The sequence below is a fragment of the Colias philodice genome, chromosome 2 (genome assembly GCF_061535455.1).
Source record: "Colias philodice isolate Cphi_HAF_F1 chromosome 2, ilColPhil1 Martin Lab GWU primary, whole genome shotgun sequence".
Classification (NCBI taxonomy): domain Eukaryota; kingdom Metazoa; phylum Arthropoda; class Insecta; order Lepidoptera; family Pieridae; genus Colias; species Colias philodice.
Window position 1 is genome coordinate 3,468,634 of NC_143087.1, and position 23,920 is coordinate 3,492,553.

The 23,920-nt window shown below is 35.3% G+C and overlaps 4 protein-coding genes across 7 annotated transcripts in view; 2 read left to right on the forward strand and 2 right to left on the reverse strand.

The window, feature by feature from the left end:
* Dhc36C (Dynein heavy chain at 36C) overlaps positions 1-2,049 on the reverse strand; it is a 52,714-nt gene extending 50,665 nt beyond the window's left edge. Inside the window, exons 1-5 of the mRNA XM_089710096.1 lie at positions 1,862-2,049; positions 1,502-1,637; positions 1,245-1,411; positions 635-788; positions 30-179 (exon numbers count right to left, since the gene is read on the reverse strand). Coding sequence (XP_089566222.1) covers positions 30-179; positions 635-788; positions 1,245-1,411; positions 1,502-1,637; positions 1,862-2,046 — 792 coding nt within the window. The 5' untranslated portion in view covers positions 2,047-2,049. The remainder of the gene's footprint in view (positions 1-29; positions 180-634; positions 789-1,244; positions 1,412-1,501; positions 1,638-1,861) is intronic.
* Positions 2,050-2,775: 726 nt separating this feature from the next.
* On the forward strand, positions 2,776-7,180 carry mEFTs (elongation factor Ts, mitochondrial). Of its 3 annotated transcripts, XM_089702064.1 has the most exons (5): positions 2,776-2,942; positions 3,308-3,352; positions 4,047-4,196; positions 4,685-4,936; positions 6,570-7,180. In XM_089702064.1, exons 2-5 carry the CDS (start codon positions 3,323-3,325, stop codon positions 7,089-7,091), a joined length of 954 nt encoding a protein of 317 aa, XP_089558190.1. In that variant the 5' UTR covers positions 2,776-2,942; positions 3,308-3,322; the 3' UTR covers positions 7,092-7,180. The 3 variants fall into 3 exon arrangements, with proteins under 3 accessions (XP_089558190.1, XP_089558191.1, XP_089558196.1); XM_089702065.1 differs by lacking the exon at positions 3,308-3,352; XM_089702070.1 differs by lacking the exons at positions 2,776-2,942; positions 3,308-3,352 and adding an exon at positions 3,413-3,693.
* On the reverse strand, positions 7,164-7,829 carry LOC149490259 (uncharacterized). Its single transcript, XM_089702084.1, has one exon. It carries the CDS (start codon positions 7,705-7,707, stop codon positions 7,231-7,233), a length of 477 nt encoding a protein of 158 aa, XP_089558210.1. The 5' UTR covers positions 7,708-7,829; the 3' UTR covers positions 7,164-7,230.
* Positions 7,830-8,940: 1,111 nt separating this feature from the next.
* On the forward strand, positions 8,941-23,883 carry qua (villin like protein quail). Of its 2 annotated transcripts, none has more exons than XM_089702124.1 (16): positions 8,941-9,091; positions 11,460-11,552; positions 17,554-17,667; positions 18,241-18,446; positions 18,623-18,827; positions 18,950-19,255; positions 19,342-19,638; positions 19,765-19,962; positions 20,272-20,358; positions 20,444-20,537; positions 20,858-21,124; positions 21,392-21,529; positions 22,245-22,400; positions 22,658-22,764; positions 22,919-23,104; positions 23,461-23,883. In XM_089702124.1, exons 1-16 carry the CDS (start codon positions 9,077-9,079, stop codon positions 23,572-23,574), a joined length of 2,583 nt encoding a protein of 860 aa, XP_089558250.1. In that variant the 5' UTR covers positions 8,941-9,076; the 3' UTR covers positions 23,575-23,883. The 2 variants fall into 2 exon arrangements, with proteins under 2 accessions (XP_089558250.1, XP_089558244.1); XM_089702118.1 differs by lacking the exon at positions 8,941-9,091 and adding an exon at positions 9,629-9,804 and having other exon boundaries at positions 23,461-23,882.
* Positions 23,884-23,920: the final 37 nt, after the last annotated feature.

A 23,920-nucleotide genomic window follows, 5' to 3' on the forward strand; every position in this document is an offset into this window, starting at 1 on the left:
TTACGATTATATATAAGTAGAAGTATTACCCCAACATCCATAACATAATCGGTAAACTCTTTCATAGACTTGAGGCAGAGTGTTTGCAAATTGTAAGTCATAATGCAAGCAAGGCAGTTGTAGAAATGTTTCATCTTAGACACCTGTTTAGGTTCAGGGATTTGTCTCTTTTTGCTACCCTAAAAAATAAATATAATATGTTTAGTGATTTTTTTAACTAAGTGTGTGTATTAATTAAACAGAATATCTATTATTTGTTCATATTTTGCGAATAACATGATAATTTTAAGTTCAACCAAGTTGACCGAAAAGAACGACAATTTACACTTACGAAAGTATAGGTAGGTACATTTTTTAATAATCATGGGATAGAGACTAATGGATTTTCTTGTATAAAATTTATAATTAGCCGCTCAGCTATACAATAATAGTAAATTTTAACAGATCCATACTTCAGTGTATTTTTGAAGTGAAACTTCTTTAGGCGCATTGATAAGGCGAGGAATTTGTTATCTTTGAATCTTGCCAAAGAATTTTCACTTCTGACACGTGTGCTCGGCACACACGCACTTTTTTTTTAGTTTTGGACAACGCAGGCAGAAGTTAGTTTAATAAATCACAATTCACAGGTCACCTGCAAAAACACAGCTTGTATAGTGGGTATCCACTGCAGTGTTAGCACATTTCCGGCGGCGTCTATATGCCGCTTGCACACAAAGCAGAAGTCCTGCAGCTCGTACGCCTCGTGCGTCGTCATTATGTCCTTCATGCTTATGAGACGGAGGTCGCTATACAATTGAGGATCACTTCAGTGTGACGTATCACGAAATAGGTACTTTTTTTTAGATATTATGCAAGACGGACGATAGCTACTATGTATCTTCAATATAATATTATAATAAATAAATAAATGAAATTATGGAACATCCTACTACATAATTAACGCATTAACTTGTAAGAATGAAAAAACAGCTGATGGGATTTGTATACAGAGATAAATAATAATTAATAGCTGCGGAATCCAGCTTTAAAAATATTACATTACACACGATGTCATGGAAAGCAGAATTTCAAAAATGCAAGATATTAAAGCTCACGAAATAATTGTCTTCGATAACGTTTCGTAATATATTTACTCAACTTCAAATTCAATACAAGACCTACCACATACACAAGGCAATCAATTAAAAAAAATGAATTTTTACTGACTTTTGCCACAATAATAGAGAGCACCAACTACTAACTTGAACTGCTTCCACCATATTTGTAAGACCTGTGCAATACAAGGGTTCACACTGTGCAGGTTTTTGTTCACATACTTCTTGGCGACCACATAGCGATTTCTCCACGCATCATCTTTTTTTGCCAGCTCTTGTTTTAGAGGTGTATCTTCTTCTTCCAAAGACTCTTCCTAGAAATAAACCGAAACTATTCGTAAATTAAAATTTGAGAATAATCTGCTTCAGTTTTTACTTTTTTGTGACAAAAAAAGTGTTCAAACCGTGTTTGGATCCTTCAGAACGAAGTCCACGATAGCTTTTTTCATGCTCATCATGAAGTCCTCTCTCATTTCATCTGTGCATGTAAAGAGAGTTTCCTTCCATCTTTTAAGTTTTGCTGGTATTAAGTTATGAACCCTAAAACAGTGATTTTTGTTTCGTGAACATTAAATAAAAGAAAACAAACATATCAGAAATAATATTTAACGTACTTTAAACGTTTTAAAAATATTTGAAGATATCAAGACACATCAATAATATTCAAACTAATTTCATTTAAATTTTACAATCAAAATTATATTAGCACGATGGACCTAGTAAATAGAACAGCTTAGATATTATAAAAATGTAATTTATCTCACCGTAAAATAATTTTATTATCAAGCGGTGCAACGTGTATGGTATCAATTCCATATCTCACATAGTAATAGTACCGTAACATGTTCTTCTCCTCAGCAGAGGGGATAGAATCACCATCTTCCCCGGGCGACGATTGGCAGATTAAGTTCATCAATTTCGCTCTAAACTCTTCTCGAGCTTTTCTCATGGCTGTGAAGCTTTGCATTACTGAAAATAAACATCCAAACAGCTCCAACTATACCATTTTGAAACACTCACAAGACCTACAAGTATACCTACCGCTAGATCTTTTTCTAGGTCCTGCTTTTGATGCTTGAATTTTTGCAGCTTTCGACCGTGCCGGGGGCAATTTTAACACTTCTTCCGGAAGCGAAAACAGCGGTTGCGTTCGTATTTTAAAGTCTTCGGGCATTTTAATTCTAGGTATTTTAGGTAATTTTACATCTGATGAGGATGGACCAGGTTGACTTTTCTTCCGAGTCGGCTTATTATTTTGCATGATTTCACCTTATTGAAATAAAAGCAATATTTTACATTTTACATAGCAATCGAAAACTGCATGTTGTTTTGCATTATTCAAAAATTATAATTATTAGACACACTTTCATGTTTAAGGCTTTTTTATCCGAGGAAACTTTGTTACAAAGTTTAAAAATGATAATCAATATTTTTTTTAATTCGAAATTCCCGCCAATTGACGTACAATGGCGGAAATTTCGAAAATTGGTCGAACAATATAGCAAAATTAAGAAAAAATTATATGTAAAGTAGCATCAAATTTTATTGGCTTTTTTTTATTTATCTTTTATATATTATTTCCATAATAACTTCAGTTATTTCGTACCATAACCGGACTAGTTTTTCGACGAAACTTAAGCTGTCAATGACAATCTCAATGACAGTTTGGGTTTGACAGAATTTGAAGTTTACAGAATGATGGATTTTTCAATTTTCTAACCAAAATCTTGTGCAATTTTATTGATTTACGTGCTTCCAATTCAATAATATTGTATAAGAAAAATATAAAAACAATATTGTTGCGCCTCACGAAACTCGACTTACTTTGTTAATCGCTATAAAAAGGTAAAAATACAAACTTCTATCGTATTCTGGACTTCAAATTTCTTAAATAACACTTATTTTACATCATTTGACTATGATAAAATATAAATATATTATTTAAATCAACTCTCCTATGATCTACTGCCGCTAGGAGTAATAGTGTTCTGTGATCTACTGATCACTAGATAACAATGCAAAGTTATTGATTTCTCCATGACAACGTATACTATCTTTTTAATTAGAATATAGAATACAAATTGCACACGGCCAGTTTTTGTACCTTATGACAGTTATAAAGATATCACACAAGTACGTAGGTAATCAAAGTACTAATCTATATATAACTGGATGATACAATTCTTAAATATCTTTGTTTTCATTTATAGGTTTTGATTTTTGTCATGAAACAAACAGTTAAATTATATTCTAAGGTAACAGTTATAATGCTTTTGCTGAGGCTACTAGCCATGTATAGCTTATACACTGTACATAGCTACTAATTATATGTATGCAGAATTTCTGTGTTATGGTTTGATAGCCTTGAACTGAGTGGAGTGATGATGTCATAAACCAGGCCATGTAAACATAGTTACTTTAGCAAGGCTTGAATGAGTGGATCATCTAGCTGTATTATCCTCAAAAAAATAATTACTGAATGCTGTTTTGATGTTGTTGTGTTGTAATTTCAATAATTGTGTAAACAGATGTGTATAGAAAAGTTACTACTTGTATGACAGTAGGATTAATGTGATATTGAACAGTGTTCTTATGTGTAAGCTTACTTTTTTATTTATATTTTATACTTACCATAGAATAAAGTTTACTTTGTAATTCAAAGTATAAGAACAGAAATAATAATATCTCTGAATACTTTTTTTAAGTAATTGCAAAATCATGTGTTCATTCTACTCTTATAACAGCACTGAGTATGAATGTGTAAATAACATCATTAAGAAAAGCTTTTTATGATGATTAATTTAAATGTAATTTAATAAAATAAAAGGAATGACTCATTTACAACTTAAAACTTCATGTAACAATGATCTTATCAATCACATACATAACAATGGAAGGCCAAATAAATAAATTCTCAGAAAAGTAATGGAATTTCATTTATTATTGCAGATGATCTTTCAATTAGTAAGGAGTTTCCACACAAGCTTTGGTTGCCGTGCCGCAGAATCATCTTTGTTGGCTAAACTAAGGAAGAAAACAGGATACACTATTGCCAACTGCAAGAAGGCCTTGGAAATGCATAACAATGATAGTGATAAGGTAATGAGTACAATTATTTATCAAGCTATGAATAAAATTGCCCCTGCGTCAAAAGCTCTGTGACGTCACATGTGAAATTTAAAATACTTAAGTAATCATAAATTTTATATGTGAAAAAAAAAACTTAAATTTTTATTAAGCACTCTCGCTATTATTTCTCACAAAACCATTTAATTTCTAGATAAGTGTTATAATGCAAGTGAGACATTTAATCTTACGAGAAATAAAAATGTGAAAAAATTGAAATAGTACCTACTTAACTGTTTTTCTAAATATGTTTCACTTTGAAAAATGTGTGACGTCACCTAAGGGGGGGGTCGTTTAAAAGTTGTGAAATTTGTGTGACGTAATTTATGGATTGCCCCTTAAAAGTTTAAGTTTCATTAAAGGTTTAAATATAACTGTAAAAAAGAAATTTAATAGCATAAAGCTTATTTTATATTAAAACACAGTATTTTTATAGTAAAAACAAAATTGTTAATTTTCAGGCTGAAGCATGGCTGAATGAGCAAGCACAAGCTATGGGTTGGGCAAAAGCAACAAAACTAGCTGGAAGGAAAGCACTACAAGGGCTGGTTGCTGTTAAATTTGACAAGAACCACGGAGCTCTCGTAGAGCTAAACTGTGAAACTGACTTTGTGGCTAAAAACGAAAAGTTTCACAAAATGATGGAAGATGCTACGCTCGCTTGCTATAAATTCGCCCACACACACATGCAAGCTAAAGGACCTATTACAAAAGTAAGTAAAATATGATATTTGCTGTATAACATCTTGAACTTATTTTAGTTCACACCAGAAATCAGTATTTCTGGTATAGACCAGTATCTACTGTGAGAAAATGCCACATCTTGAACTATCTTTCGATATGCGCGTTTCTTAACGATTTTATATCTTCACTTATTGTGTGGTTAATCTGTACAATAATGTAAAATATTTGCTTATGGTAGCATTCTCAAACCAGATAAGCCATTGTGCGCATTGCATGTTTTCTCATAAGAACTTACAATACAATGTTAGCAGAGTGACAAAATAAATTAATGCTTGATACCACATCAGTAAATTATATCATACATTTTTTTTTGAGTTTATATGTAAGATTTAGTAGTATTATAATTAGTATTTTAAAATACTCTATCTGCATAATGAGGGTATTAAATTTATGTAAATAGTAGCAGAAAAATTATTCCGAATGAAGTTCCATATCATCAAGTTTGAGCCCCATATCTATATATAGAGTGTCGTCGTTTTATGGCACCAAATAACACATCCACAATTCAAACCATTTTTTCGCAATTACGAGATTTTTATCAATTTCATTTCATCATAAACTATACTTACTGAAAAAAAAACTTATTTTTATCGGATTTAAGAATGCGTGCGTAACTAACTGGAGAGAATGTTTTTTTTACCATAATGATAATGTGTGGGTTCTACAAGATATTATACTCAAACATTTATTTAATTAAGAAGACTCCTTCTGAAAGCACTTTTGAATTTTTATAAGGCGACTAGTATAATAATTACTAGTAACTTATACCCGGCGCGGCGAATGATGATCCCTATGACACTGACAGTTATTCTCAAGAGACAAACTTGTAATGGCGTCACCATTAAATTAGAAACGTATTGGAGGCGTCTAAAAATGGCATTTATTAATTTTTACGTAGCTTTATGCCACAACAATGATATTCCGTTGGAATTATAACAATTCTTAACATTTACGAGAAATTATATCAATCTGACTTTGCGTTTACGTCCTACAAAACTTACATCGTTGGCATTTATCGACTAGTGCGGAAAGTATCGATTAACAAATTTCGATAATGGAAACGAGTTCACATTTTATCCATGCTTAAGCTTTAGTTCATTCACTATTGAATGGAACAGAAGATCGCAGCATAATTAATTAATTAATTACCGTTTGCGCTAATTTACTTACCTATGATAATATAAGTTTTTTAGACAAATTAAAGGGGGCTTCCATTTTCATGATAAAATAATATACACTGTGTTAAACGGGTTAAAAATTACGTGAAAATGATAAGGCGCATTTTTATGTTTTGGAAAACTTTCGTTTTACTTACCTACTTAATTTATGCTAAAAAATTTAAATTAATACAATAACAACTTAATAGACGTTATAAATTTTAGTTAAAAATTCATTTTATAATATTTGTAAAAACATATTTACCGACGTGGCTGAATGCAAACCACACCTTTGCCTATAAAATAGTAAAGTATCGACACGACCCATCATACGAGCAATCACTAAGACGAACTGTCATGGGATCATCATTCGCCGCGCCGGGTATAATTATGGCTATCATGATTTTAACATTTGCAGAAAAATAATAATGTACTTTATTTTCAGATGGAGCTGGACAGTGAGCAATTGGGGAACCTTAGTATTGATGGTAAGAAACTATCCGAAGTTATAGCTCTCTTTATCGGTTCAGTGGGAGAAAATGCCGTGCTCAGGCGTGCAGAGTGTTGGAAAGCAAACAGCAATGATGTAAAAATATCTGCGTACACTCATCCAGCTCCAGCTGTTCCTGGAGACTATTCAGCGGGAAAATATGGCGCGCTCTTAGCCTACAAACAACCAAATGACGTCGAAGATATCGGGAGACAATTATGCCAACACATTGTAGGTTGTGCTCCATTGAAGATTGGTAACAAAGAAAAAGATGAACAAGCTAAAAATTCAGATGACGAAACGTGTTTGATCTATCAAGAATATTTATTAGATCCTTCATACACTGTTCTAGAAATTTTGGAGCAAAACAAAGTTGAAATAATTGACTATGTTCGATTTTCTTGTGGTGAATCAGAAGAGGCAGCAATGCCTGGCGTAGAGAAGCAACCCTTGGATACTGTTCAAACATTACAGTAGTTTAAGGTTTTCGAATTTGGTAGGAAATAAATGAAACACATTGTTGATTAAATACATAGATATTTATTTGCATTTAACTAATAAATTACATACTTCAAAATATTGATGGGTTTTTCAATGATATTAATCCTTATTATCATTATTTATCAGAGTTAATAGTTTTGATTTTCGATTTTCCTTTCCATAAAAACATTCTGCAATCTTTCTTCCAAAACATAGCTATTTCATTGGGTTCAAAGTTATATCCGTGATGGTTTAAAACTTCGGGCGAAACGACGTGGAGAGCGAGGGTAGATTTTTCTCTAGTTCTGAATGGCCCAGTGACTGCGGGTTTGAGAAGACAACCACATGGGCATACTGGTGCTGTCTTAGGTGACGATGTTAAATTATTATTACCTATACCCATTCTATGGAAATTGCCACAAAATCTCAACTCTTCAACTGCTCCTGTAAACGAGTGAGTAGCCCGTAATGCCATCGGTCGCGCACATTGATTTTCTGCATTATTTCTAAAGCCAACCGTGGATAACGATTTCTTTGTAACATTGGGACTGTCTTCCGAACTTAATTCATCAAATTCGCATTCCCTATCTGAATTATTATCGTCTGTGTACATTATTCAATTTGACCGAAATTACTAAACGTAAATAATGACTTTGTCACATATTTTATTGTTTTTCTTTTGGGTTAGCACTTAGCTGCTGACTTTAAAGTAAATACTTTTTCGACCATTAATTATAAATGACAATACGAAGGAAATTGGTATGGTATCCGGTAGGTATTTTTATTTATTAGAGTTCCGGTGGTTCCGAACATGTTCCGTATCTCACAAGGAAAAACGGAACCCTTAGAGCGTATACGCACTATGCGGGTAGCCGCATTGCGGGTAGCCGTCCGGCTGACCGCAAGTACAATTATGTACGTAATATTCATTTCTATGCGCACTGCGATGCGGCTACCGCAGACCGCAAAGTGCGCATAGAAATGAATATTACGTACATAATTGTGCTTGCGGTCAGCCGGACGGCTACCCGCAATGCGGCTACCCGCATAGTGCGTATACGCTCTTATAGGTATCACTTTGTTGTCCATATGTCTGTCTGTCTGTCAGGAAAAAGGGTTTTCTCAGGAACGCGTGGAGGTATCTAGCTGAAATTAATATTGAATGCTCAAGTGACAAGTCGTCCCTAGTAGCTGTGATACAATAAAACTTATAAGCCCACGAAATCAAAAGATACCTACACCCGTTTGTGCTGCAAATTTCGGCATGCGCAAGGGAATCAAAACCTACATGATTCTTTCCGTGATCATAGGGTCTTGAATTTTGGTACGAAGCAAGGTTTTATAGCACAGATAAAGGGAAAATTGCTAAAAGCATAAATTTAAAGTTACAACATCGTAAAAAATAGGTTTGTCCGGAGCCCTCGGTGTGCTGGTCAGACTCGCACTTGGCCGGTTTTTTACATACGTCTGAAATAACGAAATATCTTTAGCGTATAGGTACATACAATCATTTTCTTGATACAGCTGATACCGCAGTAGCTACGCCCATATAAGTATGGATGTAAGTAGGTATGTTTCATTTGTAAAAAATGAAATATAGTAGCATTGAGAAAACTTTTTATTTTTAATGATTACCAAGAACCTCGGAGACAGAATCCAATTAAATCGAATTATTGCGTGATACAAATTGTCTCGAATATAAAATTGGCGTGCACCGTTTGAAATTTGAGTTATGAAATCCGATATCACTTTTCGGTGTTATGATGGTTTTATCGCCCGTATCCAACAAACGAAAGTGAACGTGTATGGAATGGTACAAAGTGCGCGTCCGAGCGTACATCCTGTGGCACATGGCAGACCAATTGGTCACGAAATATTTCGCAGCAGTCCGAGTGGCACAGCGAAGCAGCATCATGTGCACAAGAGCCTCGAGCCTGATAACCGATCGGCGCTAGGGAAAGTGTAATTTGCAACCAACACCGATGGATGCGTATCAGGTTCGATAGATTCTTCATTTACTTTCAATGATGTTTAATAACTTTTACTTTAGATCTTTTATATAGATATTATATTTTATTAACTAACTTCAAAATAAATCTTAAAGTAGTAATTAGCACACTTGTTTCGCTCGCAACGAAATTGGTCGAATCGTGTCTAGTGATAAAGATAATCACCGTGACAAAAAAATCTAGAACATTGTTCAGCTAATTACGAGTAGGTAGGTAACTATAATAACGAGACACCCCAATAATATAGTTACATCTCCCCGCTCACAAATAAGTAATTTAAAGAGACAATCCATCAAGCTCGAGATAAAAACAGCCTACTGTGCAATCAAAGTTATGCATCAGCTACTCCAGATATTAATAATTATTTACTGTTAATTACAATTAAACTGAAAAACTGAAGCCACCGTGAGATGAAAATCCCCGCAGCCATCAATCGTACACGGCAGACTTTCGCGGGCCTTAATTTATTCCTCTATTTAATAAAATATGTAAGTGCAGTCAGCGTGAAACAATTTTCTTTTTCTCGTGCGATCGCCGGTGGTTAGTCTGTGAAGTGTGCATGGACGGTTCGGTCGCATTGAGATACTTTCAGTGCTTCGCTAGTGACTGCGTTGTGTTTGACGACTGTGCGTTTAGGTGATGGAAGCGCGTCTTCCCTGACCGCGGCCAAAATGCATATCCTGGAAATAGGCGCTGAGCAAGTAATTAGTATGAAGTCTATTAATAATACTTATGCCATAGGTATAGATTATCATAAATTATTAACAAAAATATTTGTGTAAACAAAACATCGTATGTTTACAATTATAGGTAAAGTAAATATGGATGAATGCTTAAAATATTATGTGCGTTGGTTGACAGCAAAAGTCAGACGAAGCAAGTGAACTTTAAGCTGCCAGAAATTCACGCACTTTCCTTTAAAACACAAGTATTTTGCCTCTTTGAAATTGTTGATTTAGGATTAATTTAAGCCTTTCAAAATAATGAAAAGCGCCTCAGTTACTCCTTATCATATTAGCTACCTCTCATTAATTAAGAGACTCTTCCGAATTGGTCGAGCCCTTTCCTGTAGGTATATAAACAGACGGACATACGTGATATGATTTTATATAGCTATAATTTATATATATATTTCACGAAGTCTAGGTCTATGTCAATATCTAATAGTACCTAAGCTTGTAATTTTTACATCATAATACCATGGACCAATATACTCAAATAATATATAGTTATACCTCTGTGTATATAACTATTTCTGTTATTTTTAAATCATTTGAACAACCTTGTACCGGAACATACAATACGGAATAGTAGGTACCTACCTAGATATTTTTATATAATGGAACATCAGATATATCAGAGCGTCACGCCTATCTTTTGAATAGAATTTGACATAATTATTCACCATTGTTCGCGATTATCTACAGAATTCGTATACATTTTGTATCTTGATGAAACGAATGGCGTCATTCCGCGTTCCACATTAGAGTATTCTGCAATATAGCCACTCCCTGGACCTATTAGATTAATGCGGAGGTCATGGTATACCCTTTGAATTCTTTGTAAGCTAACGGCTATTGTGAGCTATAGTTCCAATTAATCTTTATTTGAGACCATTAGTATCAGTCAACAAAATGTATTAGTAAGGAAATAGTTTGATGGTTTTCTTTTAGGAAATCGGAGCAAATGATCCGTTGTGATTTAGTTAAAAATCTCAAGGCACAGAACAATAGTTCTCGATCTGGTGGGAAAAAAATGCTAAATGATGTGAACTACAATAAATGATGTGATTTAAGTAATAATAGTAGGTACCTACAGGTTCTCGTTGCTTATGTCTGCAAAGTGCAAAGTACCTACCTACTCACTTAAGTGCATTAAGGATGCCTATCCTAGAATGTCACCAAATTAACATCAACCATTTAATTTTTTATTGATACTTAAATTAAAGAGTTAGGTATCATTTAAAATTATTAGTCCTCCCACTATCCTGGTATCGAACTACTCTGATGGTATCTCATCAGCACAATGATTATTATCAATAGCTAAGTAGATCAAATTGTGAAACTCGATAAATTATTGATTTTCTAATTGAACTTTAGACAACAATCTGGTAAAATAACATAATAATATTGCCATTAATGTCAATATGTGGTCAATATGTTACGCTCGTAAGTTATTGTCAATTATTATCTCACGACTCCTACCGTCAAATGACACGATCTTGAGCATAATCTTGAGTAATTTCGCCGGTAGTAAAGCATGTGTGTTGTACGAATAAGTTTAGATGTGTAGTTATTCTATTTCGTGTACTGTATAATAGTGTTACAAAATGGTGATAACAAATATTGTGGCGCAGGATGAAGAAAATGGTCAGGCCAGAGTTCCTGTGGATGCAGCATTCAGGACTGTTCCTCGCGATCACACCACCTTCCTAGTATGGCGAGTCACGGTATGTACCACATTTTTATTCATAACTTTAGTTTTATAACTAAATAAGTATATATAAGTATTATATTTTTCTATTAATAAACCGCTTATTTCAGTCCCTAACTCAAGTATAGAATGTACTCTTTATGTACTCTCTGAATTACACCAGGGATTTCTTAGATGTACGGGTACCTATTTGTACATTGTACAACTTATTTTTTTTTTTTAAATTGTACATCATTGAAATTGGTCTCAATGTATTTTCATCATCATCATAAATGTTAAAAATTAAACTTTTTTCTTCTTATAACTCTTATCGTGTGCAGAATCCATTGTGATGTATTGTGTTAATTGTACTTTGTTTAAGCATAATACAGCAAACCATATTTGAAACAAAACACGAAATGTGCAGATTTACATTAATTACCATAAATAAATACCTACACGACGCTCGTCATCACGGTTCCCACTGACACGATCATGATCACGCATTGCGTAGCCGAAGGCAAAGAGGATATACCTAATCACTACGTTTGCCGAAGGCGGGTTAGGAACCATTCAAAATGTTATTATGTGCAAAGCTTCAAAACTTTCACTAGCGAAACGGGGCACTCAAGTGTATTGTATTCAAAAAACATGCAATGCTAGGTAGGTACCTTTTAAATCTTGCTAAAAAAGAAAATCCTTACTCTTGGCAAACATTGACCTGACCTGGCTGTACAAAATTATTTTCATTAGTTATGTAACAGATAACACAAATGCCGCAAAAAAAAATATTATTGAAACATCAAGCGATTTTTTGTGAATATAAATGTAGATGATATAAATGTAGTTTTTGTCGTGTAAACTCGTTATGTATCATTATGTTGGTAACATAATACAAAGACTGACATATAAACGATATTGATAGTGCTTTCGTGATCAGTCTGTCTAGCTTCGCTTGAATGGAACTTAGGAGCCGTGACGAAGGATCATTAGCCTTCTTAGGTCAATGTCCAGGTTATCTTTATTTTGCTAAATAAGAATAGGTATACCTTCTTTAACCTGAAAAATGAGGAGTGCTAAATATCTTTTGCTCTTAAAAATGGATAAATTTATTTAAGTCCGTACATTTAAGGCTTGTATTTGAACTAAATACCTATAGGTTAAAAACCGTTGTGCCCATTGGCATCATTACCATGTTTTTATAGCCGTGGTCGGTGCCGCACTGTGGGAAACTTCTTAAAAATAAACAAGAACGTTTTATTAGCTCTTTGTGCTGGATCACTCGGTGAAAGTCGCCACAAAAATTAATTCTCTTTGTTAGAACACCAGTATGACTCACCTACATTAAAATTTAATGAGTAAGTAATTGTGATACAGCTGTGATATACCTATACCTACGATGTACCTATATTTTTATAAATCGACTAGTGACCCGCATCGGATTCGCATAATGGTTCCCTTCATTATTTTTTTAACATTTTCCATGTTGGTATATTGTAGGTAAGTACCTACCTATGTATAAATTATATCTATTCTTATACTAAATTCTCTAGCCTCATTAAAATTTGCAACCCTTCAACAGAGTTCAATCACGTTCAATCCTAGAAGTTCGACGGTTCAGAAACGAGAATCTAACAGTCAAACAAAGCTAAATTAAAGCTTAGAATATTATTTTGGACATCAAACTTTAATTGTTAAATTTATACGTGCTTATTACTGTGAAAACTGAAAACTAATAATTCTATGTGGCACAGAAAAAGCTTAGAGAAAGAAAATTACGAGTTGAAAGTACTCTTCGGGAAATAGCACTCCAACTAATTTAGCCTTTCTAATAGCCATGATTGCGATCGTAATGTCTGTGGGACCAAGTCGCATTACATAAATGATCTCAACGAAGTACGATGCAAATAGCATGCATGCGACGCATCCTACTAAACTTTACATAAACAAAGCCAAGGGAAAGTTGTATTACAGTTAATTAAGCACATAGCAATAAATTGCGAGATGCATGCGAGAGTACGGCACGCGCGGTGGCCACAAGCAATGCGACCATTATCTCGATTCTCGACGTGATTTCAAACAGTATGATTAACCGTCTCAACGAGTCTCCGGCCTTATCTCTGCAATACACTCGGCAACTTTCGTTTTTCCACACAAAATATTGCAGCTTGTTGACATTTAATCTGATAAAAGTTTGCATTGCATTTGCTATTGTGGTGTCCTACCTTCATGTGTTTGTTTATATCGCAGGTTTTATCTTGTTTCAAATAGCCGTAACTCGATGAGGAGAGCGGTGCATAAAAGGAGGATATTGCGGTTAGTTTGTGGTTCACTTTGTGTCACTCTTCGTTAGAAAACATTAGATGAGTTAAAGCTAGGGTGGAAAAAAGTTATTATGGTACCATGCAGTAATTACAAGTCTTTTATTGTTCTCCATCTTTAATCTTACTCTCTTTATTTTCATTTATTATAAATGTATAATATATTCAACCTACTTTGTTTCCGTCCCAGTGTAATATAATTTTCTCGTTAAACTGAGAACAAAGCTGCTATTGTAAAGTCGTAACGCAGGAAATGAAGCGAATGCTTAAGTCTTGTGAGGCTATGGAAGCTAACGGAAACTGTGATTCATTCTCACATCTACCGCTATGCAGGGGCTCAGCTGACCGAGACCGGGTGTTTAATCAGCTTATAGTGCACACTAAAAAATTAGACCAACAGATTTATTCGTCACGCTAATGATAAATAAATCGTAATTAGATGTTATCCGTTTCACCTAAATGTTACAAGAAATCTTAAAACGTCATAGCTGTACGATTTTTAACTTAATAAGTGCAATTAGTAGCATGTTCGTACCATTTAGCCCGCAGTATGATTAATTTAATTTGACCGCCTCCTTGGTACAGTGGTTGACGCGTGAGCGTAGCACCGAGGGGTCCTGGGTTCGATTCCCGGTGGAGACGAAGAAAAAAAAATGTCTCGGTCTGGTAGGACACAGAAGGCTGATCACCTACTTGTCCCTAAAGAAAATCGATCAGTGAAACAGACAGCGGCGGCCTTACCCATTGCGAGGCTCCGGGCGGCAGGCCCTTTGCGAGGCCCTTTGCTCTTTGTGAAATGTATGTGATGCGAAAGTAGGTCTGGTTGTTTGGTTTAGGTATTTTTCATATTTGAGGAGAAATGATAAAGTTATACAAATGAATAAAATTTGAGTTTTATAATATTTATACAGGGTGTCCCAAGAAGTAGTGATGAACGGAAGCTGGGAGGTAGAGGACCTAGAGGGCTATCCGAATCACCCCCATGTATGATAAGCGATTTTTCGTATTTTCGGAGTTATGACATTTTTTTCAATTTTTCATCTATCGCTGAGTACGATGAGATTTTTATTTATGGTGACGTGAATTATTGCGCTAGATGCTTGATTTTTTATGTGTGCTAAGCTGAAAGAGAGGCCAATTCAGTATGGTAACATTTACTATCGTTAGATCTTCGAATGGAATAAAAAAAGAATTAAATGCCAAGAAATATGAAATTACCCAGTATGTTCACAACTTCAAGGGCCCATAAAAAATTAAGTCACATAAAAAAAGTTTTCCATTTGGCTTTTAAAAACTTGCTCTATCTATCAGGTAGCAACCCTAAAAATTTCATTTTATTATTCAGAAGGATTCAATCGAAAAATTGAAATCTAAATATGGTAAGTGCAAAAATTTTATTAACATGGTGATCATTAAAACCAATAAATAGGTGTTTAATTACTTACCAGATTTTTTTTAAATAATCCCGCTGTTGCTCAATGCAAGTGCGACATCACCGTAAAAAGTTGTCTTTTAAATGTCTGAATGCCCTTTTATCATTTTTATTATTTCCGGGTTATTTCTTCCAAATTGTGGCATTCTCTCAAGTAGCCGAGGTCTTTTTGGTATCCCCATTGATACAAATCAATGGGGTTTAGGTTGAGGGACCGTGGAGGCCAGGCTTTAAGGCAGGCGTCACCGGCGCATGCGCAGGCTGCAACGACCAATCCATCTTTCAAGATATCTTTGCCCTTTAGCCTGGCCTCCACGGTCCCCGGACATAAACCCTATTGATTTTTTTCCGTGGGGATACTACAAAGACGAGAGACTGCCACAATTTGGACGAAATAACCCGGAAATTCATAGTAGCAGAAGAAACCATTAGAAACGATAAAAGGGCATTCAGACATTTAAAAGACAACTTTTTACGGTGATGTCGCACTTGCACTGAGCAACAGCGGCGTCATTTTAAAAATTTCTGGTAATTAAACACCTTTTTATTGGTTTTAATTTGTTTTTATTAATCATCATGTTAATTCAATTTTTGCACTTACCAAATTTAGATTTCAATTTTTCGATTGAAGCCTTCTGAATAAAAAAATTAAATTTTCAGGGTAGCTACCTGATAGATAGAGCAAGTTTTTAAAAGCCAAACGGAAAACTTTTTTTATGTGATTTTATTCTTTTACGGGCCCTTGAAGTGGTGAACATACTGGGTAATTTTATCTTTCTTGGAATTTAATTCTTTTTTTATTCCATTCAAAGATCTAACGATAGTAAATGTTGCCATACTGAATTGGCCTATCTTTCAGCTTAGCACACAAAAAAAATCAAGCATCTTTCGCAATAATTGACGTCACCATAAATAAAAATCTCATCGTACTCAGCGATAGATGAAAAATTGAAAAAAATGTCATAACTCCGAAAATACGAAAAATCGCATAACATACATGGGGGTGATTCGGATAGCCCTCTAGGTCCTCTACCTCCTAGCTTCAGTATATCACTACTTTTTGGGACACCCTGTATATTTATACATAGAAAGATTTACCAAATTAACAAATACAGAGATGATAAATTTTAAAATTGATGTTTGCGGCTTTTCCTAAGGCTAAAATCTTTAATTAAAGCACAATAATCCAACGAATGAGCTACGTCACTTTCGATTGAAAGAATAGCAAGGGCTGAAAGCCGATCTTGTGTCATCGAATTCCTCAAATATGTTTTAATAATTTTAAGCCTCGAAAAACTCCTTTCAGCAGACGCAACTGTCACAGGTGTGGTGGCAATAATTCTCAGGGCTATTTCGATAGTGGGGTAAACTTCAGTTAATTTGTTTTCTATTATGTATTTCAGCACCGAGATAATATCGTCGTTTCCTTCATACACACGCATGAACATACTCAGTGCACGCACACATTTTCATTTTTTTAAATTTGCTTGGGTGGTTGCTTGTTGCGCGAGGCCCCTGCAAGAGCGAGGCCCCGGGCGATTGCCCCGTTCGCCACCCCCTAAGGCCGCCTCTGGAAACAGATGTATAATGCATCTGCCCCTTACCCCACTAGGGGACATGGGACTTCACTTTTTTTTATGATTAATGCGTTTCCGTTTGAATCTGAACGCAGGTTTGAGCCTGGGTGGCTGGCTGATCATCTATATGCCCGAAACATACCATAGAAACAGATACTAAGTACAAACAACACATGGATCTTCACACAACACTTATTTGGGAACATCCGAACAATAACTAAATATACAATGCTTTATGTAATGTTTACCAATTAATATTCATGCCACTATTATTTAGGTGTGTAAAGTGTATGAACGCAATTTTACACACAGTATTAATATATTCATAGATGTTAATCAACGAAACGACCACCGGACCGTGGTCGTTAACAAACGCCCCGACAATGTAAACAATTTATATAAATACAGATTATATTTCATATGAAATTTAATTAACGTGGACTGAATAAATTCAGAAATTTTACAGTCGTAACCATCCATATAAATCAACGTGTGTAAGCGTGGAGCTTTTTATAATTATTTATAACGTGACGTAAATATACGATACATCATCTATACCATATTGAATCTTATAAAATACATAGCTTGTAAGTAAATACTTACCACAACACAACAACACTACAACCACCTAGTTAGAAAGTAAAATAAATTAAGTACCTACATTGTAATTATTTCGTAATCTTCAGATATAGATCATTGTGTTTTCAGGAATCAGCGACGGAATTACTCCCACGCTCGCACTACGGCACATTTTACGATACTGAGGCATACTTGGTGTACTCCGCTTCTCTGCCTGGCCAACCTGCAGGCCCTGATGTCATTGTAAGTATCGAAAGTACTTGACAAATTCTATTGTGAGAAAGTAACGACAAAAATAATTTAACACAAAATAGGAGGAAGTATTTTGATAAAATCGACATGATTATTTTGTTTTCTCATAATAAAATGATTAGAAAGCTCGATAAAAGAGTAAATTGGACCTTGCCTTTCATAGATATTTCGAAAAGAAGAATACTCTCAATGCATTTCACAAGAACCACATTATTATTTGTACGTGAAAGTGGGCATCCATTCAGACATTCGTTGCATTGTAAAAAACATTGAACAGGTAGATAGGTAATAGGTAGGTAATAAAAATCTTAATATTTCCAAGAAACTATTCATGACAGTGCTGCAATTTGACGAACCGACATTTGAATCCACAATTAAAATAATAATGTGTTTAGATATTAGAAGAAATCATAGTTAGAAAGTCAAATAATAATTAGCAATTGTAGTTAATGCCTGAAACTGCATTTTGGAAACATTCAATTGGAACACATGAATCATATTTTCGTCCTCGAAATTTTATTGTGAACATGAGCATGTGGTTAATTATTCCTTTTAATGCGTTAGCGGCGGGAAATAAAGGAGAATGGCAATAGCGAATGCGCTGAGCGTCATGTCCACGCGTGGGCGGGCGAGCGCTGCGGGCTGGGCCCGCTGGCGCTGCGCCGCGCGAGCCAGCTCGCCACGCACGTCGCAGCTCCGCTGGTCACCCACCGGGAGACCGCTACCAAGGAGTCACCGAGATTGCTGTCCTATTTCCGCGACGGTATAAGGTAAGTTTAATAATCATTTTAATATCAATTCATTTATTGATTCCTTGTGGTAATTGGACCTCGTTTCTTAATATGTAATTATAAATGTATAGCATAGTAATAAATGAAATAGATCTCTGTAAAAATAATGTTTATAATTAATAATTATGAAACAAATTGGTGTATTTTATTTTCAGAATCCTCTGTAATAGCTCTGGTAACGTAAATGGAGGAGGTCGGCTATACCGAGTCCGCGGACGCAGACCGGTACTGCTGCAGCTGGAACCGGTGTCTTGGGCTCACCTCTCCTCCGACGGGGTCTTCGTACTGGACACCTCAGCTCTCATTGTATTGTGGTTAGGACGAGCTGCTAATCTTATTGAGAAGATGTTTGGTGCTAAGGTATTTGATGCTCATACAATCCTTAACTGAATTTATCGCAGTCTTATATTTTTATTATAAGTACTTTCATTTATAAATTATGTTTAGTTTTTATATTTCTAAATTCTATAATATTTCAATAGATCGCGTATAGAATGGCACGCGGCGCGGACAAAGGCATGATGACCCGTCGAATCACAATAGCTCACGATGGATACGAGCAGACGCTACCAGCCGCAGACAAAAATCTTTTAGACGCTATGCTGGATCTCCGTGCCCGATCTGTAAAGCCAGTTGCTCTAGGACAAGACCCTCCTCGTCCAGCTCGACTATACAAAGTTACACAACCACCAAGAGCCGTTACCGTGACTGTACCTTCACAGAAACCAGCTGCCCGTTTGGAAGAAATTAAACGTGCTCCACTTCACAAGGCTGATTTAAATGAAGATGTGAGTTATTTGTTAATGCAATACATATAAATATTATCTTTGAAATCTGTTCGCTTCATTAATACAATTTTAATGGTAATTTGCAGAACATATACATTCTAGACGCAGGATCTCGTGGGGTATGGGCTTGGGTTGGCCTGAACGCACCGAAACCGCACAGTCGCGGCGCACTAGCCGCAGCCCGTGGGTTGGCTCGCGCTCGACGCTACTCTGGTCCCGTCTCAGTGACTGTTTCTGGTCGGGAGCCATTAGAATTCGCGGCGTTATTCCATGAGTGGAATTGGTGCGACTCTAGGCGGGATGTGAGACTGCGGGCCGCTCGCGCCGCTACTACGAAACTTGATGCTGTTAGCCTATCCACTAATGCGTGGTTAGCAGCTGAGGTAAAGTAATTTAGCTGTTAATCAACAATATTTTATAAATTTGTCAAAAAAACTTTTTACTTTACGTATGAATCATAATTTTCATTCCATTCCATCAACTCAAAATAATAGTAATATTATGTATAGGCCCAGGTACCAGACGACGGTTCAGGAGCCTTGCGAATGTGGCGTGTGCGACGCGAAGAGGAGTGTGAACGCGAGCGAAGCGCTCTGCAGGAGTTGGAGCGGCCGCAGCAGGCGGTGTTCTACGATCGAGACTGCTACATCGCGCTATACACCTACCACGCTCCTACCGGCGATCAAACTATTTTGTATTACTGGATGGTAATAACATTATTTTTATAGTAGTATCGCATTTATCGTAATCAGATAATTTTATTAGGTAACTTTATTTACATAAAACACGTCTTCTTTTAAAATCCAAACATAAAACATTAATCATACTACCATGAATCAATAATTATGGCTCCTATGGAAGCATCATAAACGAATTCTAGCTGAACTTTGATAAAATGTTCTTTTACGTCCAAACTGTTATGACTCCGTGTATAGAATGAACCATAAATATTATGCATATAGCATACTATTTCTCACAATGGGGTTACGACTGACCTCGATACCGTTTTATTTCAGGGTGGCTCTTCGCCAAATGATCTGAGGAATTTGGGTGCAAAGGAAGCCAGAGACCTCTATATAAAACTAGGGCGTCTTCCCATTCAGGTAACGTTATATTATTCAGATAAATAATAATTAAAATGATGTAAATAATATTGATCTAGAATAAATAATGCCCATCTCTTTACAGGCTTGGGTTTATCAAGGCAAGGAACCAGCACATTTTCTTCAAATATTCAAAGGACGAATGGTGACTTATTGTGGCAGCGCTACTGATTATGATCGTAAGGAATATTTCTAATAATAAAATAAATGGAATTTTACCTGCGTAACATAACCATAATGGTACCTTTTAAAAGATAGGTAGGTAGGTACTATTTTGTCGATTAATTCGTATTATATCGTATTTATAGGAAAATCCAAGTTACTTTTGTCTAAGTACTATACTTGCAAAGGGTAACTGTCACTTTCTCGTAGGATTCAAATGTTTGCGAACATCATTTTGCACGTTTAGCAATACTCATTGCAAATATATCTATTAACATTTAATATCTACATTTACAAATACATTTTCCTACATCTAACAATATTATTGTCTCTCCAGCCAGCGGCCGTCGCGTGATCCCACCACCACGCGCTCTCATCCAAGTATCCGGGCAGTACGCGCGCGAGGCCCGCGGGGTGGAGGTGTGTGGGGCTGGGGCTGGGGCTGGGGCTGGGGCTGGGGCTGGGGCTGGGGACACGCGTGGTGCGTGCTACGTGGTGCGGGAGGGCGCGCGCGTGTGGGTGTGGTGCGCGGCCACCGCCACTGGGGACGAGCGGGAGGTCGCTAAGAACATGGCCGCCGCGGAACATGTGCTTGTGATGCAGGGTATAGTGTTGTTAATTTAATTATAAGTTTGTTCTGACTGATTTAACGTAGTTATATCCATTATTTAACTGATTGTATGACTGGTCTTGTACGATTCCAAGATTGAAAGCAATCCATAAATATTTAACTTATTTCTTAAGATTTCCAGAAATAAAGCATGTAAAACAGTTAACTTAAATCTCGTAATTGTAGTTCATTAAATCGAATAACAAAAACTTTAAATAGCATAAAGCACGTTAAATATCTACAATAACTTATTTTTTGTAGGAAAAGAAAAACCGGACTTCTGGGCTGCTTTGGGAGAGAGGCGTCATTTATTGGTAGCGTCACCACTGAAAGAAATGCAGCGACCGTTGCCACCACGCCTCTTCTACGTCTCGATTTGCCCACCGGCACATTATTCTTGTAAGAAATCTTTCATCTGAATTAAATTTTGTGTTATCTATAATCGGTTAAACCCTTAATTATATGTGTTCATTTTTGTTTTATAAAATGATAGATGATATCTAAAATGTAAAATCATCGTGTAAAATTACAACTTGCCAAAAAAATATGTAACCACAATTGAACTGATTATCTATACATATAATAAATCTGTAGAAGGGTCAATTCTGTACATTGAAAATATTGAAAAAATAAATAGCAGGGGGTGTTACTGGATCGATACCAAACCCAAATATGTGATTAAAAAATTTTTTGTCTCTCTGTCTGTATGTGAAGACATCACGTGAAAACTAACGGTTCGATTTCGATGAAACTTGGTATAATTATACATTATTATCCTGGGCGTAAAATAGGATACTTTTTATCCTGAAAAATACGTAGAAAAAAAAATCTTAATTTTTCAGTTTTATCCATAGACGTTGTTCTGTAGAACCGCGAACACACGTTGCGTATTATTATAGGCCTAGCCGTATTTGGGTCCAATAGATATTTATAAGATGTCATTGTCAGAGTTAATCCACGCGAAGACCGACATCCGCGCGGACGGAGTCGCGGGCGGAAGCTGTTTTTTAATATTTGTCTTACTCAATAGTTATAGTAACTACATCAGTACTATATTAGGCATAAGAAATGAAACTTCTGTTTGCGTATTTATAAATATATTTTAATATTATAGTCGAGGAGATCGTATCGTTCAGCCAATACGACCTGGCTCCCGAAATGGCGACGGTACTAGACGTGCACGCGGCCGTGTTCGTGTGGCTCGGAGCGCACTCCTGCGTGCGCGCTAAGGACGACGCTAGGAACATCGGTCTGGCGTACTTGAATAATGGTAATTGTGATAGTGAAAAGACGCTTTATTTCACTTTTAGCACAGTTTTTAGTGAGAATTTTAAGAAATAATTATTGTCTTATTTCGAATGTCAAACAAACAAGGTGTCTCGAATGTCGAATAAACTTTACACTTTTAGACAGTTTATTAACCTAAACCTATTGTATGTAACTAATATATTTTCTAGTAACATATATATTCAGATAAAGTTTTAATACCTAGTATTAATTATTGATGAAGTATAACATTTTTTATAGATCCAGCAGCCCGCGATCTGGAAACACCAATATTCGTCCTCAGCCAAGGACGAGAGCCGCCCAATTTTACTGGATTCTTTCCACATTGGAAGAATTCTATGTGGAAGGTAATAATAATTAATAATATACGGGAGCTTAATATATATGGAGACGAATAATTAACAAAAAAATAGTTAAAAATATGTAATTAAAAGCTTTTCTTTTATAATCTAGATTTATGAGTCTTTTTTAATTGCAATCTTATTTTAAATTATTTTCCAGGGTCATAAAACATTTAGTGCAATAGTCAGCGCTTTAGAAGGAAAAGCTATTGTGCAAAATGGAAACAGCGCCCTACAAAACGGTAACACTGAGAATCAATTCGACCAACACGAAAAATATCCGCTCTCCGTTCTTCGCGGGCCGAAAGAACACATGCCTTTGGATGTTGACCCACTCACTAAAGAGGTAAGCATACGCATAAACTTCATAAAAATTATATGATTATTTAAATCTACTTTTATTTATTTCCCTTAAAAATACTATTAAATCATTAGTAATCCTAGTTAACTTAAAATTTTTATTTGATACAGTTTCATATTAAATTATTAACTAATTCCACATATAAAACAAGTTTTAAAAGTGAAATGTATATATACAATATACATCCTTTTTTAATGCTTTTAGTCTCTATTAACGGATTTGCATATCGGAAACTAGACAGTTACCCACGTTAGTGCTTACAAATTAAAAAAAAAAACCTACCAATAAAGCCATGCTGATGATTTACAATATACTGCATATATATATTTTACTGTTTCTAGCTTTACCTCACGCACGATGACTTCGTTTCAACATTCCACATGCCGTACAGCGAATTCCGAACTTTACCGACTTGGAAACAAAAGGATATCAAGAAATCTGTGGGACTGTTTTAATCACAACTAATCGTCGCACATCACGCACGCACCAAATATTCTAGTATTTCAAAATAATTGTCACAAAAGTATATGGATATTGTTATTATTTATCTATGTATAATTCTAATGTAATGAGATCTAATTATTAAAATATCAAATGTAGTTGTTGGGTGATAAAATTGTTATTTGTTATATTATATTAAGCATAAATGGAAATAAATTGTTCTATTGATAAAGTCAAAACAGCTTTTATTATTTAATAGATATTTATAATGTATTGCATTATATAGAAAAAAGTTGTTTCAATATTGTTAATAAAATTTTTAATTGTGATTGCTTTTTAATGAATGCTTTAGAAATAAAA